The sequence below is a fragment of the Sciurus vulgaris genome (assembly GCF_902686455.1).
Source record: "Sciurus vulgaris genome assembly, chromosome: 11".
Taxonomy (NCBI): domain Eukaryota; kingdom Metazoa; phylum Chordata; class Mammalia; order Rodentia; family Sciuridae; genus Sciurus; species Sciurus vulgaris.
Genome location: NC_136472.1, coordinates 61,706,610 through 61,724,004, shown reverse-complemented (window position 1 = coordinate 61,724,004; position 17,395 = coordinate 61,706,610). Strand labels below are relative to the sequence as shown.

The 17,395-nt window shown below is 36.1% G+C and overlaps 2 protein-coding genes across 3 annotated transcripts in view; both read right to left on the bottom strand.

Annotated features, from left to right (window-relative positions):
* RNF141 (ring finger protein 141) overlaps window positions 1–11,567 on the bottom strand; it is a 28,450-nt gene extending 16,883 nt beyond the window's left edge. The window contains exons 1-2 of one of the 2 annotated variants that reach the window (XM_079105069.1): window positions 11,445–11,567; window positions 1,453–1,644 (exon numbers count right to left, since the gene is read on the bottom strand). In XM_079105069.1, the coding sequence (XP_078961195.1) occupies window positions 1,453–1,595 (143 nt within the window). In that variant the 5' untranslated portion in view covers window positions 1,596–1,644; window positions 11,445–11,567. The remainder of the gene's footprint in view (window positions 1–1,452; window positions 1,645–11,444) is intronic. The other variant, XM_079105070.1, reaches the window with a different exon arrangement.
* LOC306640657 (biogenesis of lysosome-related organelles complex 1 subunit 5-like) lies at window positions 2,847–4,741 on the bottom strand. Its single transcript, XM_079105071.1, has one exon. It carries the CDS (start codon window positions 4,735–4,737, stop codon window positions 4,174–4,176), a length of 564 nt encoding a protein of 187 aa, XP_078961197.1. The 5' UTR covers window positions 4,738–4,741; the 3' UTR covers window positions 2,847–4,173.
* Window positions 11,568–17,395: the final 5,828 nt, after the last annotated feature.

Genomic DNA, 17,395 nt, shown 5'->3' with positions numbered 1-17,395 from the left:
TCATACAAGTTTCTTTTTCTTTCTTTTTTTAATGAATGAAATCTAGTGGTCTTAAAAGGCATCATCTCCTGAAATAACTAATTTATCAGATTTTACTCTTCACCACTGGCTAGTAATAGCCAACTCCAATCATGTCCATAAAGACAGTACTGCATTCTTTCTTAACGTGTTCTAGATTATCAGGTATGTCTCTTATCTAACACATAAAGCCTAGGGAGTAGATTCATAAATCTAACCCTGAGCTATTTATAGTGACTATACTACTATAAATTTATATACCAAGTGGTTCTGGGCCTCTAACGAAATTTTTTTTTTTTTTTTTTTTGTCTTTTTGGGTTTAAGGAGAGATAATGTGGAAGAGTGGAAGATGCTTCAGACTGAGAGAGAGCTGGATCAGCCATAAATACTTGGGTAATCAATTTAGGCCTCAGTTAAAATGTCAAACCCTTAGCACAATACTTTGTATGTAATACATGCTCAGTGAATGTTGGCTAAATTGAAGAGACTAAGGGGAGAATCTTTAAGATATTATTTAAGATATCTTACATAAGTTTTAATTATACTCCTAGGGGGACTGAAGATAAAGAAAGGTAGAAGTGGGTGCTGTTACAGGAAGATTTAATAGAAAGAGTTGACATCTGCCTACCTGTCACTAGGGGAGAAAACAAATAAGCACTATTTAAAAATCATAGTGGTCTGAGGCCATTCAAGGACAAAAAAGGCCTGTATATTTTAAGAATTTTTATACAAATACATAAAAAAATTCATAAAAAAAAAGAATAAACTCATGAAGGCCAAGTTCTCTTAGGTACTTTTTAAGAAGGCAGAGACATTTACAACCCATCTTAGAAAAAAAAAATTATTCAAAGGAGTTATGTAGGGATTTCAAGATAATTAGAAAACACTAATAAACAAAATTTTATTCCTAAGTGATAAAAGTTACCCATCACTATATATGTATTTCTCTGCCAAATCATCACTTAGTAAACAAACACAGAGGGGATACTCTCCCTTCTCTATCCAGTGGAAAGGGTTGATGTACAGAAGCCTTTTCAGAGTTACTTCTGACTATCCTAGTCTTTCTTTATAGTGGTTAAATAACACAGTTCCTTCTGTTGTGCACCCATTTAGTGCTTTCAAACAAGTTGATTATTATAGTCTTTTAGTATACAATTACTGAGATGCTGGTTGCATTATATTCTAGAAATGCTTCAATATATCTGTGATCTGCGTTCCAAATTTCATTTTAAGTTCTTCTCTTCTGTTCCTATTATCTATTTTAAAAAACTACACAGGAAGTCTACTTTATAATAACGTCAACAAATACTTGCTACCTGTTGCTGAAAACATTAAATCTTACCAATCAATACCTTTAGTTACTTCTTACACAGCCATGACATATGGGGCACACATAAAGAGGAAAAAAATAAAGTGAAAAAGAGCAAGCCTTACACATCATTTAGTTCAGCTACTCTCCCAAGAAATTCTTCATAAGTTAAGGAGCTACTTTCTCGAACCAATGTGACATGTTTAGCTACTTTTTCTGGTAACTTGTTAATAACCAACTGCGTCTGATCCGAAATTTGCTGTCCCATGATGAAATGATGTCTTTTAGAATTCAGAAAGTGTTGCTTCACATAGTTTCTGTCAAACACATAAAAAAATTACTTTTACACACAACATTCCATTACGCAAAATATCCATTCTCTGAATAAAGAAAGGAAAACTAGGAAGAGTTCAGTAGTCTTATGTGAGTGTAATACAGTTTTTCAAATGACTATATTTTCAAAGTTAAGATTTATATTTCTATTTTTTCAGAATCACATAGCTAAAAGAGAAAATTGATTCACTTATTGGGAGGGTGATATACCTCTAATTCTTATACACAGGTATAGTCAAATAATTGTATTTAATAGGAAAATTGTTTACCTTATTTAATTTTCCTAAGAATATTTCCTGACTGCTAACCACATGTCAGATTCCAAATAAGCGCTTTCTATATATTATATCATTTATTTCTTACTGAAGGGTTATGGAAAATAATATTCCTACAAGACAGTTCCCCAAGAAAAAGTGAGGGACAGTGTGGCCAGGAGCAGGGAGGGAAATTAAACCTCTCCCAGGACATCCTTTCCCAATAACAATGGGCCCTGAGGAGAAATGGCAAACTTTCATCTCCTCCTGGGTTCATCCCTACCATCTCCACCAAAAGCAAACATTTACCCCTTTCCAACCCCAGTGGATCTTGAAGGAAGGAGGCAATACTGAAATGCTGGGCCCTGGACTTTTACCCTTCCCCATTGCAGATGAGGCCTGGAAGGAGAAAAACAAATAGTGAAGCTCGAGATAGCAATGGGTCCCAGAGGAAGGAAGATAAGCAGTGAACATCAAGTTGTGAGCTTTTCCAGTGACAATGAGTTTCAGACTTTTTACAACTATCTTCCTAAATTAAAGTTTTAACCTGTACAACTAGCCCCTGTCTAAACTGCATGTCCACAGTCTCCAATGAAACTATAAAACTCAGACTACCTTCTATAACCCTGGGGCCATTTCCATACCCAGAAAATGGGCCCTCTTGTGTCTGATAGATTGACTTTACTGCAAAATACAGGAAAGCTTGCTGAAGGAAGGTTTGTCTCCTGCCTCCATCATTTGTGGGTCATGGGCTTACACTTACATCTCTTGAGGAAGATGTTATCATATTCCTGTTTTATGGATACAGAAATGGATCTAAGTGTTATGTAAAATATACAGTACACAGTAAAGTGAACTTTGTACAAGGTGGAAGTGAACTTTGAACTCTCTTATATTCTAATGCTCAAACACATTCTTTTTTTTTTATCTCCTCTATTAACTTTAATCACATTTTCAACATGCAGCCAAGAATGAAGCTTTGACAGTAAGCCATAATTTTTACACAGTCAAGCATTGTCAATTTTCTGCAGTCATAACACTGAGATAACATGAGAGTTAGATATTTTCTTCCTTGTACCTTTCCTTAATAAAAAGCAATCAAAACTACTAGAAAGATCCAGCCATACCTCAAATTCATTTGCCATAAATCTCTTGAACTTATTGCATTTACTTTTGCTTGGTTTATGGCAAACAAAATCAACTTAGTTCTTCAATTTGATTATTAAATGCAGAATTTTAAGGATCACAGTGATGACAAAATTGGTATAAGTTTCATCCTAATATACCTGCTTATGAGAACAGACGTGAACATTAAAAAGGATTTGCATTTAACACGGATCATTTGCCATGTGGGCAAACACTTCTGATTCATTCAGAGCCAGAATGCTTATATGGTTCCAGAGGGACTCCTTGGAAGACTGTGCTGATTACTCATTAAACAGTTGAAACATGTATAGATGTTATTTATCTTATAAAGCTTACCCACAGAAAAACAGACACAAAAATGAGGTAAATACTATGGGCAAGACTGTGGTTCTTGGAAAGGCTAAAAGCCAAAATATATTTTTAGTAAGCTTTTCCTCCTAAGCATGTTTCGAAAGATGAAAATATTAAGAGCTGGAAGGCCACAAAGCTTAACACACACGTCTTGTCATCCAGGGAAACGCAGGCATTACGCTGCACTGCAAAATCTGTGATCTTTCCCAGCAGGCAGGGCCAGGACCACTGTGGCCATCTTTATGATAGTGGAGATGATATTTTGATCATTACCTCTCTTAAATGTGATCTTTGTTCCAAAGCCAGCTGTTTGTTTATATCACTCATGGAATGAGCTTTACGTATTCTTATATCTCTCACAGCCAGGGAAGCTGTGATAGGCAGCTATTCTACCTGCCTTGTCAGCCATGGTGATAAACTAACCAACCCTGTGTGAGAATGAGTTCCTTCTAAGAAGTCTGTACTTACTTCTCAGATAATGATCGGAAAACAAGTCAAATCTGACAATGAGTAAATTCGTCCCATTTTCCTTCCTCTTCTTCCCCATTCAAATGATCATATATAGGCACTTAAAACGGGAATGGTGTAGCACTCTTCTTCTACTGAACATTCAATCAGGCTCGAGCTGAAGTTTCCGTTTGGACCTAAGAGTGCCACTGAAAGTATTGCTAAGCTTGAAGCAGAGGCTAAATGTGGGTGGGAGCATTTTGTGGGGGAAGTCAATGTCTTCTCCTTTGTCTGTCAATGTTGTAGTTCAAGTCCTTAAAAAGTTGAAAATTTGGCTAGGTCCTTCTCCATCTCAGCATACTGCTCTTTAAGCCTCTCCATGGCTCTCCTGTGCTCTTCATCCACCTCAGCCTGACCGCGGGGTTGTTCTTTCATGAAATCCTCCCACTGGAGTTGACGCTGCTTCTCACTAGCTAATAAGTGGTCATTATACACCTTTTTTCGTTCCTGTTCCCTCTGCTGGAGTCTACAGACGGAGTCATTAGCTGCTTGCAATCTCTGGAGAACTTCTTTCAAGTTGTCCTGCATCGTTTCTCTGCATTTGGGAAGAGTATGTTCATTTGTTTCATGGATCATATTCTTCAAATTTTCAAGAACTCGCATTTCTCGAAGACCACGTTTTTCTTCAAATTCTTTTACAAAATAATGAGTTTCACCTTGAATAACTGGTCTGTGATCCAAAAGCCTTGAACGAATTTCTCCAAGATCCTTGATAATGAGGTGTGCTGAGCCCGCAGTCCCCAGCGAGTCCCTCTTCTTGACGCCGGCGACCCGGGCAACCTCACCACCCACAGGGGCCTCTGTGCCTCCGCCACTCATTCCGACTGGCCTCAAACACATTCTTAACCACTATGATACACTGGCTCATGATAAAATTATATCAGTTAAAATATTTTACTTATCAATGTACAACTTATTTTTAATTTAAAATACATTAAAATTAAACAAGTTTTTTGGTTTGAAAAATTTAATAAAATTGAAATGTTAATATAATTTAACCAGCTTATATTTTCTGCTTGGGGGGGGGGAAGACAGCTCTTTTGCTCTTTAATTCTGCAAGTTACTTTTAATTTAGAATTTATGTAATTTGTTTTTTAATTACGAATATTTTAAAGTTAAAAGGCTGGATCACTACTAAGAAATATAGAGTATAAAAATATACAGTAATAATTTGTTAAATTGACTTTAAAATTTAACCACAAAACATTTATACAATAACCACATACTCTAAAATCTTGAAAGATAAAATTGTATGTATTGTGGCTAGAGAAGAGTTGGAGTGTTTATTCTAGATACTTTTCCTTTGGTAAATAATGACTGAACAGAATATCAAGCACTGAGAATCTGGTTAAAATTAAGCTAAATTTTAGTATTTGTCTATGTATTCAATAACTACATGTGATATTCCTACTCAATACAAATATTATTAATGATAAAAGCAGTTCACACTTGATCATTTCCATTGTATAACACATACTTCTAAACACTTTACATGTATTCATAGATTTAATCATTTAAATTCCCAGAATAACCATTTTGTGGATGAAGAAACAGGATAGTTGAGGAAACAAAAATAGATTAAAGTAACTTGCCGGAAGTCACATAGTTAACAGTAACTTTTGCTTAGTTTTAAAACAAAAAGGTAGGAAATGAAAAATGAATTATAATTTTAAAATATCTGATCCCTCTGAGGAAATTCTATTTTATATACCCATTAAAGACTATCATTTTATTTCACAAATTAATGTCCATATCATATAAAGTAGATAAAACTAACAATTTCACAGGAAAAGTTTTATTAGGAAACTTATTTCATCATTAAATGAAAAATAAAGTATAGCTTTAAATATAAAACAATTTTAAAGTATAAAGTATGTAGTCATAAGTATGTAAAATTTGCTTTTGGTATTAAATTCTAATGTACTATATTTGAGATTTATTCTCTAAGTTACCTTAAATATAGGAAAAGTACAATTGTTCTAAAAAAGGAAAAACTCTACAAGTATTATTTTGTATCTGAGACTACTTGGCAGCAATAATATCATATTGACAGAAATGAAAAGAAGTCGTTGAGGAAGATTCAGATTACTAAAAACAAACAAAAACCAAAAAACAAACAAACAAAAAAAAAACTCTGAAGGTAAAATTACATTTTAAAATAAGGACAAGCAGATTTATTGCAACTATATCCAAAGAGAAAGACGGGTGTCTAGAGCATTCACCATCAGTGATTTCTGAGTATTACAGACTAGTAACACATATGACGGTGTTGCACACTTCTTCTTAGTCTAAGTAATCTAAAAATAAAGAAAAAAAAAAAAAAAAGAAACCTCAAAAATTAAAAGAAAAAATTTAAGAAAACTTATATCCTGAACAGTAGGATATGACACTAGAAGTCCTTTCTAAGAAAGACAGTGAAATGACTTCACCCTAATATTCACTACATATATACATTAAAATTACATATTGTCATTTTTTGTTGTTGTTGTTCTAATTCAAACTTATGAAAGCATCATCAGGAACAAATGATTTCAGACTAGTATTAGGCATCCATTGTGTGACATGATCTTTTTAAAAATTAAATTTAACAAGAACCATGTGCCTGGTGCTTATGCTCTAGAGATATGACAGAGAGCAAAAGAAACATGGTTCTTGTCACCACGGAGCATACAATATAGTGGGCAAGAGACAATATTCACATAAATAAGTATGATTACAAAATGAGAACTACTAAGCCAAACAAGCACAGGGTGCTATGAAAGTCTATATAAGAAGGACCTGATCCAGTCCTGTGTCAGGAGAGAACTTCCTGGGAAAACATTTGAGTTCAGGACAGTCTGAGTAAGAGAAGAGGGGTGGCGCATGATGAGAGCAGGGCATTCCAGGCTGAGGTTAAGGAACTTGCCTGAGATAAGAAGGACCATGGTGTCTTTGACGTATTTTTAAAAGGCCAGAAAAACTAAAGCAGAGAGACTGAGGGAAAGGGATACTGGCACCAAAAGATGCGTTGTTTAACATTTTTTTATTGATGACCTGAAGACAAGACTGCATCCATTGTGGTCTATAGATGTGGTCTATAGATGACCAAAACTGGAATAATATCCACAGAATCAAGACTGAAATAGGTACTGACTTGCTGAAATTAAAATTATGTTTAATACAGCAAGTTAACTCCTGAATATGTTTTGAAAAGTCAACTGCATAAATACGCCCAGGTAAGATACCTAAGTAAAGCAGTTAAAATAAAAGGAAAAAAAAAGGTTAATTAAAATAAGTCAGGAGCATAATAGGGACTCCAAAGATGCTAAAGTAATCTTAAACTCTTGCTAGAAGCAGAAGTCTAGAACAAGGAGCCTACTAGTCCCATTGTGCTCTTTAATGTTTTGACCATAATGAAGGTCTACATTCAGCTCTAAGATGATAAATTAAGATGATAAGATAAGATGTTATAGGTCTAAAAAAGGAAACAAAATGATTTACTCTAGCAGGGCTTGGTAACCCAGAGCAACATGACTGGTTCAAATATTTGAGGAGCTACCATGTGAAAGAAGAAGTAAGATTTACATTATAGTTGCAAGAAGAAAATGGTCAAAAAGAATAAATTAGAGGCAGATTTCAGTTGAATGTAAGAATGTCTTACATCTAGAAGTGGAAAAGGGTAATATGTGAGCCTCTTCACTGAAGTTTGAAGTATTTAAGTAAAATTAGAAGTTCATCTGGAGATTAATAGATTTTTCTTGGGTGGGAAGTGGAGTAGGTGACCTTGAACCTAATATTTGAGAGTAATCCAAATGAAACTTAACCTTCTTCTAAATTTCCTGTACCAACTTAATTAAAAAGGAAAAATACTCTATTCAACAAGTTGGAAACTGAGACCCAAGAAAAGCAGAGACACAAAGTAGGGCTAAAAGCTTAGATGCCGCATTGGAACAAGAGTAGTAAATTGTGAAAATATGATGAAACAAAGGATTTGGGGCTACAGAAGCTAATTATGGAAAAGTGAGAAAATAACTGTTACTTTAAGGTTTGGTTGTATAGATTTCTCTCAGCCTTTATTGTCCATTTCTGATGTTAAGAATGTCTTCCTTTCCCCTGGTACAGGGAGAGTAACTTTCACATTGGGGTTTTATCTCCTGCTTTCAGGAAGAAAAAGGAAGGTCTAATTTTTAAGTGCCTATAACTCAAAACAATCCCTATGCTAAGTGACACATTTTGCTACACTGATCACCAAAATCTATTTACAAGGAAGCCTTAGTTACTTATTTATTGAGTTAGAAAATGTGTCCCGTTGTTTCTGCATTGTTTCAATCTGGTGTTCTAATTCTGAATGATAAAGTTTATAATCTGAGGCAGCATATTAACTTGTTTTTCTGTAATTGTACTTGGTATCTAGGAAACCTCATCACTGACTCCTTAAGATTAAAAAATAACAGTATTTAGCCAAGATAGCTGGAATAGTGGTTCTCAACCTGGTTCAGGAGGAAGAACCTAGAATTTACAGTTTATTTTGAAAACAATAAAATATTGATAAATATTAATGTCTAACACTAGCCTAAAAATATGTTATTTATACTACTATAAACCTGCAATCAAGAGTAAATGTTCAAAAAAACAACCTGTTGAGATCATCCTTTTGTCACCAGTCACAGCTTTTTCAGCATCTGCCTTTGGTATTTTACACATTTCTATCATAGCACATATCAGCAGTTAAGTTACTTGCCCATTCTCCTCCATGAGCTTCTTCAGGATAAGAGCTATGTGTTTTCCCTCTCTCTCTCTCTCTTTTTTTTTTTTTTTTTGGTACCAAGGATTGAACCCAGGAGTGCTTAGCCACTGAGCCATGTCCACAGCCCTTTACTATATTTTATTTAGAGACAGTGTCTTGCTGAGTTGCTAAGTGCCTCACTAATCTGTTGAGGCTGGCTTTGCTCCTGCCTCAGCCTCCCAGATTGCTGGGATTACAGGCATGCACAACCACACCCTATGTTCTCTCTTTTAGAAAATACATAGGTACATAATGTTTTCTAAATGAATGCAGTAAGTCTTGTTGACTGCTTTTGTTTTTTAATTATTTGCTTAGTAATTCTTTTGTCTTGTTAATTTGTTCAGTCAAGTAGTAGTATTGACTTGGAGATACGTAGAAGTTAAAGACACATGGAAGAAAAGAATGAAAAACTGTAAAACCTTATCATTGATGTTTATATAAGTTGGGAAACATTCACTATTTGATATTAACAAAATACCTCTAAATCATGGAACAGTGGTATTGCATAGGAACATAATTTACAAACCACGGGCATAAAGTTCAGCAAAAAACAAACCAGTAGTCAAGATTTCTCAAAGAACTAGCAGCTCTCAAACTACTTTGTCACTTTTAACATAGTCCTTTCTAGCAAGATAGAAATGTGCTTTCAGAAAACATTTGAAGATATTTCTAGATAAAGAACTGTTATTTTGAAACTCATAAGACTGTCAAGGATTCCAAAAATGCCATTCTCTAGTGGGTGGTACATATAGTTGATCACTTCTTCTTCTAACAAATGAATTACTGTAGTTCAAACATTTCTTATAAAAATATAACAACCACATCATGGCTAATTGGCGCACACACACACACACACACACACACACACACACAAATACCCCACCAAAAACCAAATCAAATCCAAAGTCCACAAAAACTCTGCAAATTTAAACCACAATCCATTCATAAAGTGATAAAAGCAAAACTGAAAGTGCAACGAGGTAATTAATTGACAAGTAATGAAACATTCAGAAAACCTCTCTGAAATTGTTCTCTATCAAATTTTGAATCAAATTCACTTACAAAAGATACTTATAACTGGAAATATCATCACCTATTTTCAAGTCAACTTTAATCTCAGTACTAAGTACTACAACTAGTTCCAGAAGGATGTTACTCATTGCTTACTCAAATTCTACATCTGTAAGCAGGTATCAATTACTTTTCAAGCTAGAAAATTAACAGTTATAACAGATACATAGTGCAACAATTAGGCCAGTAAGAGTCACTACCGAGTTTGGAATAGCTATTCTGGGATTAAAGATTTTTCCATATACTTTATTGGTGCATTATAATCATACATAATAATGGAATTTGTTACATGCATACAATACAACAACATGATTTGGTCAATGTATGTCCCTAGTATTTCGTCTTTCCCTCTCCTCCTCTGGGCCCTGATGTCGTTCCTATGGTCTAGGTTCAAAGACCTTAATCAGAAAAAAAAAAGAAAAGAAAGAAACCCCACCATCACAACAACAAAAACTATCTATAAAATAGTCTTGGGAAATTAGTATATTTCTAATGGTATCAATGTGTTTACTAAAAACCTTTCATATTTGGAAAAATACACTACACTTGTAAGAATTCTCTGTGGATCCTCACAGCCTTTTTAGGAAAAGGAAAAGGGAAGAGTGTATTTAGATAAAAACCAAGAGGAATCAAGAGACAAAGAATTAACATTTTGAAACACGCAATCATATTCTGGAGGAAAATATTTAGAAATTGAGGTCAGGCAGCATAAAGAAGAATATTCTATTCTATTTTTGAGTTCTGAATTCAAAAAGCACCACTTCTCAGAGGGGTGGCTTCAATACAGAGGGCACTACTTAAGGATCATTGGTAGCTCGTGCCCCAGGCAAAATTCTGAACGAACTAACCAAATTTTATAGCCAGAAGAATGGGCAGAGGGGAGTGGTAACGATAAACTTCGCGCTGAAGATGGAAGACTTATAAAGCATTATTATTGCAGCTTCATAAATACACCAGAGGAAAGAAACGAATGCTGGGCGCTGTAAAACAGGGCAGGGTCAGAATATGGCAGTGCCCATTTAAGTAGAAGCTGGGGCTATATCCCGACATTTTATAAAATGAGACAAATAACTGAAGAAACAGTTTCAAAAGCTAACACAAGGTTTCTTTCCCTTCTGTGTAATCATTACAATTATTATTAGCAAGGAAACTTTTTTTCTCAGAAGGGTTTCAAGGTAGCAGCTAGTTTGACAATCAACAGTCTTGGGCAACAGGGTGTGCTAAGAACGACTGGGTTTTTCTAAGCTAAAGCCCCAGTCGCCCCGGCTGCCGCCCGCAGCCCCGCGCGCCACCGGGGTGCCGGCGCCCGCTCTCCGCCTCAGCCCCTCCTCGGTGCACCTGCACTTTTAACCAACAGCTAAATCCGGCGGCCGACTGACTGCGCCGGCGGCAATATTCAAAAAAACGGTTCTGGGCTCAGGAGGAAAACCTCTCTCCTGGGCCCCGAGAACCACCCCCAAAGCGGGACAAGTCACCTCATCCTGGGCACTGAAAACCGCCGGGGTGGAGCCCAGCGTCTACCGAAAGGCCTCCCAAGCCAGCCCGCGCCCTAAGCCCAGGCCTGGAAAGGGCCTAGCTGCCCGAATGCCGGCTCAGCAGTGGAGGCCTGGACGGGGTTTCTATTTCCAGCTCTAGGGGCGTGGAGCGGCTGGGAAGGGGAACTGCGAGAAGACAGCGCTGCGGAGCTCACCCAGTTCAAGGCATCGCGCTCCTGACGGCAGCGACGCCGCCCCGGCCCCGGGCTCAGACCAGCAGGCGGCGGCTCGGCGGCCCACCCCGTCGCACCTCAGTGACGCAAAGCCCTGCCCCCGGCGCGTAGCCTGGAGACGGTGCTCGGATCTTCCTCCGCCCAGTTCCGCCCCGCCTCTCGCTGCTCCTCACCAGTGGACCAGAGGCCTGAGCGCCGCCAACGTGTTGAGACGTAGGTGGTGGTGGCGACCTAGGCCTCGGAACTCTCAGCACCGAAAGCCCTTGCCTGACAGGCTGCTCCAGGCAGGGGGCCCCTGGGGTTGACTGGGGGTCCGCCTGGCCGACTCCCGCCTCTCAGAACCCGCCTCGGCAGCGGAGGCAGGCTGCCCTGCAAGCCCCGAGTTTGGTGGAGGGTTGGGACCTAGGCCACCACTTAACAAAGACTCCCATCTCCCTCCGACCATAGCTACACAAATGTCATCTCCTTCCTCTATTATGAAATGGGATAGCTTATGGTCACCTCGCTGGGTCGGTAAGCGTAAGAGAGAACGTGTAGAAAGCATCTAGCATTATTATGAACATGTTGGCGATATTATTGCTTTTGAGAACATTTTAGTCAATAATTGCTGTCCATTAAGCATGTGTTATTGTGTTCCAAATACTGCACTAAGGCATTTTACAAGCATCACTCTCGTTTAAGTTGTTGGCTCAAAGTTATACAGGCAGTAGATAGCCGAGCAAGGATTTAAACCTAAGGATGGCTGACACTACTGTCTCTATGCCTAGGAGTTAAATTAAACTGCTAGATTAATGTTTGGACGCCTGAACCCTTTCATCAGTCATTTATAGATTTACTAGGTAAGGAGCTAATCAAGTACTGGGGAACAAAATTTGCCAAATTATGCTATGTCCAGGTCCTAATATACCACAATGAATCTCAATCTCACTAGGAGGATAATGCACATATTAACATAATAATAATAATAATAGAAGGGAGATCAGCAGAGTAGAGCAAGTGGATGGGGGAGTGTGGACAGGAGGGAAAAGGAAGGTGCTAAGGGAAAGAGTTTGAGCAATTTATGTTATGGTATATTGAATCCCACTAGTATGTGTAATTATAATGCACCAATAAAAATTCCTTCAAAAAAACCTAATCCGTCCTTTAAAAATAAGTAATATCCATTGACTGCTTACTATGTGTCAGACCTTGTTCTAAGGACTCTAAAGGTATTAATTTGTTTAGTCCTCACAGCAATTCTGTGAGGTAGGTGTAAATACCCTCATTTTAAAGGTGAAGAAACAAGCTTAGGTCAATTTTTCCAAGGTCAAAAGAGTAAGGAGCAACACCAGATTCAAACCCAAGCCTACTGGACTCTGAGATTGTGCTTTTAACTCTTGTTTTATACTGCCTCAATGAGATGATAAGACTTCATCAGGGTGACAGTGTTTACTTGTCCTCCATTGTCTCCCTGACAATCAGCACAGTGCCTAACTTGCAGTAGTTCAAACTTTGACCACTTGATAAATAGGTGAACATTGGAAGGCAAAAAACTTGAAACTGAAGTGATTTAAAATATCATTAAAACTAATGGTTTGGGATGATATACAATGGGGGGGGGTGGCAGGTGAGGGGAAGAGAAGAATGAAGGAACTTTGGATGGTGTACAGGAAAATAGGGTGGGAAGGGGTGGGGGATGGAAAGATAGTAGAATGAAACAGACAATATTACCCTATGTATATGTATGATTACATGAAAGGTGTGAATCTACATTTTGTACAACCATAGAAATGAAAAGTTGTACCCCATTCGTGTACAATGAATCACAATGCAGTCTGTAAATATAAAAAAAATTTTAATGAAAAAAAACCCCATCAAACAGAAAAAAAAAACTAATGGTTTGGTAAATTTAAAATATTTGGGCTGGGGATATAGCTCAGTTGGTACAGTGTTTGCCTCACATGCACAAGGCCCTGGATTCAATCCCCAGCACTGCAAATAAACAAACAAACAAACAAACAAATAAATAATTTAAATTCAACAAGTTCTATAGTTCAGCCAAATCTGGGCCTGGGAGTCAGAAATATTGCTGTCTAAAAATTGTCTTTAATTGAACATTGCATTGGAGAGTCTAATCAGTGTAATAAAACAAGACTAAGAGACAAAAGGCACCCAGGCTGGGAAAGATCTAACAGTTTTTATTGGCATAAGAAAATACTATGGATCATGAAAATAGAAGGAGACCAGTAGAATAAAGGAAGGAAACCAGGGAGAGGAAGGAGAAGAGGGCAAGGGAATGAAATTGACCAAATTATATTGTGTGCATGTACAAATGTGTAACAACGATTTACTATTATGTATAATTATAATACACCAATAAAAAATACTATGGAATTCTACAAAAAAGCTACTAGAACTCAGTTTTTTGCTTAGTAGAAGTTGCAGGATACAATATATAAAACCCAGTTGTTTCTATAAACTAGCAATGAACAATTGGAAATTGAAATTTTAAAAATACCACTTAGTAGCAAAAATATGACATCTTAGGGAAAAATTAAGACCAAACATGTGATATACATTCTGAAAACTACAAAACCTTGCTGGGAGAAAGTAAAGAAGACCTAAATTGAATAGAGTTACATAGATTTTGAGTCAGAAAAGTCAATATTTTAAAAATGTCATTCCTGTCTAAATTGATGTGAAGATTCAAAGTAATTCCAATAAAAATCCTCACAGACAATTTAGTGGAAATTACCAAGCTATTAAAAATTTTATATGGAAATGCAGAGAACCTAATATAGCCAAGACTTTGGTCAAGTGTGAGGACTTACACCTGCTTTCAAGAGGTGTTGTAAGAGCTATGGCAATCAACACAGTATGGTATTTGTGTAAAGATAGACAAAGAGCAATGGAACATAACAGAACCCAGAGATATATCTACACATATTCTGTCAATTGATTTTCAACAAATATACCAAGGAAATGTAATGGGGGAAAGGATAATCTTTTCAACAAACGAAGCTGGAAAAATTGGAGAGCATGTGTCAAGCAAAGGAGTCTAGATCCTTTCCTCATATCATACAAAATTAATTAAAATGGATCATAAATCTAAATATAAGAACAGAAATCACAAAACTAGAAGAAAATGTAGGAAGAAAATCCTAATGACCTTGAATTTGGCAGAGATTTCTTAAGCAAGGCACAAAAAACTTAAGTTATACAAAAGAAAAAATTGATAAATTGTACTTCATCAATATTAAACACTTCTGCTATTCCAAAACTGGTAAGAAAATGAAAGGGCCAGCTGTAGACTTGGAGAAGAAAGTACTTGCAGACATATATCTGATGCAGGGTTTCTAACTAGACTCTAAAAAGAATTTTACAAATCAGTAAGACAATCTAACTTTTTTAAATGGGGAAAAGATTTGAAGAGCATTTGGGTTTATGATGAATAGATTAGTACATGAAAAGATGCTCAACATCATTAATAATTAGAGAAATGAAAATTAGAAGTTCAATGAAATACCACCATATATAATAGCTAATAGAATGGCTAAAATTAAAAAACCTGACTGTACCAAATGTTGACAAAGATGTAGAACAACTGAAATTCTAGTTTATTGCAGTTGGGAATGCAAAATGCTAACAATTTTGGAAGAAAAGTTGGTCATTTTATTTAAAAAAAAAAAAAAGCTAAATAGACATCTACTACATGATTTAACCATTCCACTCCTAAGAATTTACCTAAGAGAAATGAAACAATGTATCTACACAAAGACTTTTCCACAAATTTTCACAGCATTATTATTAATAGAGCTTAACTGGGAAACAACCCAGATTTCCATCAATAGGTGAATGGAAAATCGTATCTACACAATGGAATATTACTCAGCAATAAGAAAGAGTGATTATAGCAACAAAACAAACTACACTGTATGATCCCAGAAAATTCAAACTAACCATTAGCAATAAAAACAAATCAGTGGTTGCCTAAGGATCGGGAGTAGGGAGAACGGTGAGGGAACAGGAGGGAGAGTTGGGTGGTAGGATGATATTACAAAGGAGGAAATTTTGAAGGGCAATGGATTTGTTCATTGTTATGATTACAGGTCACAGTTTCACAAGTGTATATATATAATGTAGAGACTTATCAAAAGGTGTACTTTAATCGTACTTTAACCAATTATCAATGAAGTTGTCAAAAAAAGTGTAGTGAGTCAAATTTTAAAAGGTTTTGTATTTCAGTCTAATCTGAGCCTGTCAGAAAAATAAATCTGTGCAAATTGTGTACAATTTCAAAAATGGGGCCAGTTCTTTTTACAGTTAGTACAATGAGGATTGGACTATAAGAGAGGACCATGAGACTAAAATATGTAAAAATCAATATTTTTTTAATTAGTAATAAAGTATTTTATGAAACAGATTCAAAAGAGTGGCATAGTTTTACATTTCTGTAAATCTCTCCAACCTATGTTTTAATATTGGGAAAAATGGATTCTCATAAGTGCTTCAACATTTAATCTGTGGTAATAAATTGTTTGGGTTGGAATATACAAAGAAAATCTAACCCCACATATTGTGCAGTTGGAAGAGTTTTGTAATAACTTTTCAGGTAATTGTAGATGTTCTTCTTAAACATCATACCAAAATAAGTTTAGTCGCAATATGGAATCTGAAACCTTATCAGGAATCTTTTCTTATTCTGTAACAAGGGAATCCATTGGTATATATTGAACTTTGAATCTGTCAGCCACACGATTCTGTGATATTATGTGTATGTAAAAATCAGTATTAAAGTAGTATTGTCAATGAGACTCTATATAATTCCTTCTTAGTATAGCAGCTTTTTTCTTAACTTTGCACAAGCATAATGAATTAACTAGGATGGAAAACAGAATAAGACAGTAATATATATTTAAAACAGATTAGAAATCTTCCACGAAACAGAAATTATAAAGTTATTTTGAAGCAGGATAAGGAAATATTTATTTTTCTTACACATAAAGTGTAGGAAAAATATTTGTAGAAAACCATAAATATAAATAATAATAGTTGTCAAAGAAGAGATCTCTAATTTTTTATAAGAAGGCTCCATCCTTTTGTAATAAATTTTATAATGTGTATTTTCATAGTTTATATAGGTGTTTCCAAGTTATTGAAAATGTGGAGACTTTATTAAAATTATAGTAAACACAGTCATATAGTGAAGACAAGGAAATGTTGGCTTTTGAAATGGTATATTTTTTTCTAGGAAGATATGTCCATGTCCAATGCCTCCTGCTTTTTATAAGGTCACTCAACATCTGTGACAGGACTGTGGGAATATTGGAGGAGTCGGTGAGTAACTATGGACTGTTAACATGTTTAACTTCCTGCATGTGATTCCTAAAATCATAGAGTTGAAAGAACTGTCTGACAATCATCTGGTCCAACATTCTTCTCTAATAGGCAAGGAAACTGATATATAAAGATGGGAAATGATTAAAGGACTAAGCATATTAACCAAATTGGGTTAGAATCCAGATTTCCTGGCCACAAATCTACAGTGCTTTTCCTCACAATGCATTACAGTTTTTAATTATATCAGTGTGGAATACAGAGGAACAATTAGGCACCCGCAGCTAAGGTTAAAGCTTTATCATCTTCCCGCATGTTACACTTTGAGGTTTCTATATCTCACTGGTTGCTTCTACTCAAGCTTTGTCCTCAGCCCTCTGTTTTTATTTTAAATATTCATGGGGCTCATGCATTCATAGCTTTAATTATCATGTGTATTGGATAATTTCCAGATCTACTTTGCCAGTTGTCTGTTGCTGGTATTCCAATCCCATATTTCCATATTTACGTAGACTATCTCCCATAGGAATAATTGTACCGTAGCAATGGGACCAGAACTCAATGATTTCCATAGCAAAATGGCTTTAGGATGAGAGTGCATCAGTGTTAATGTCAGG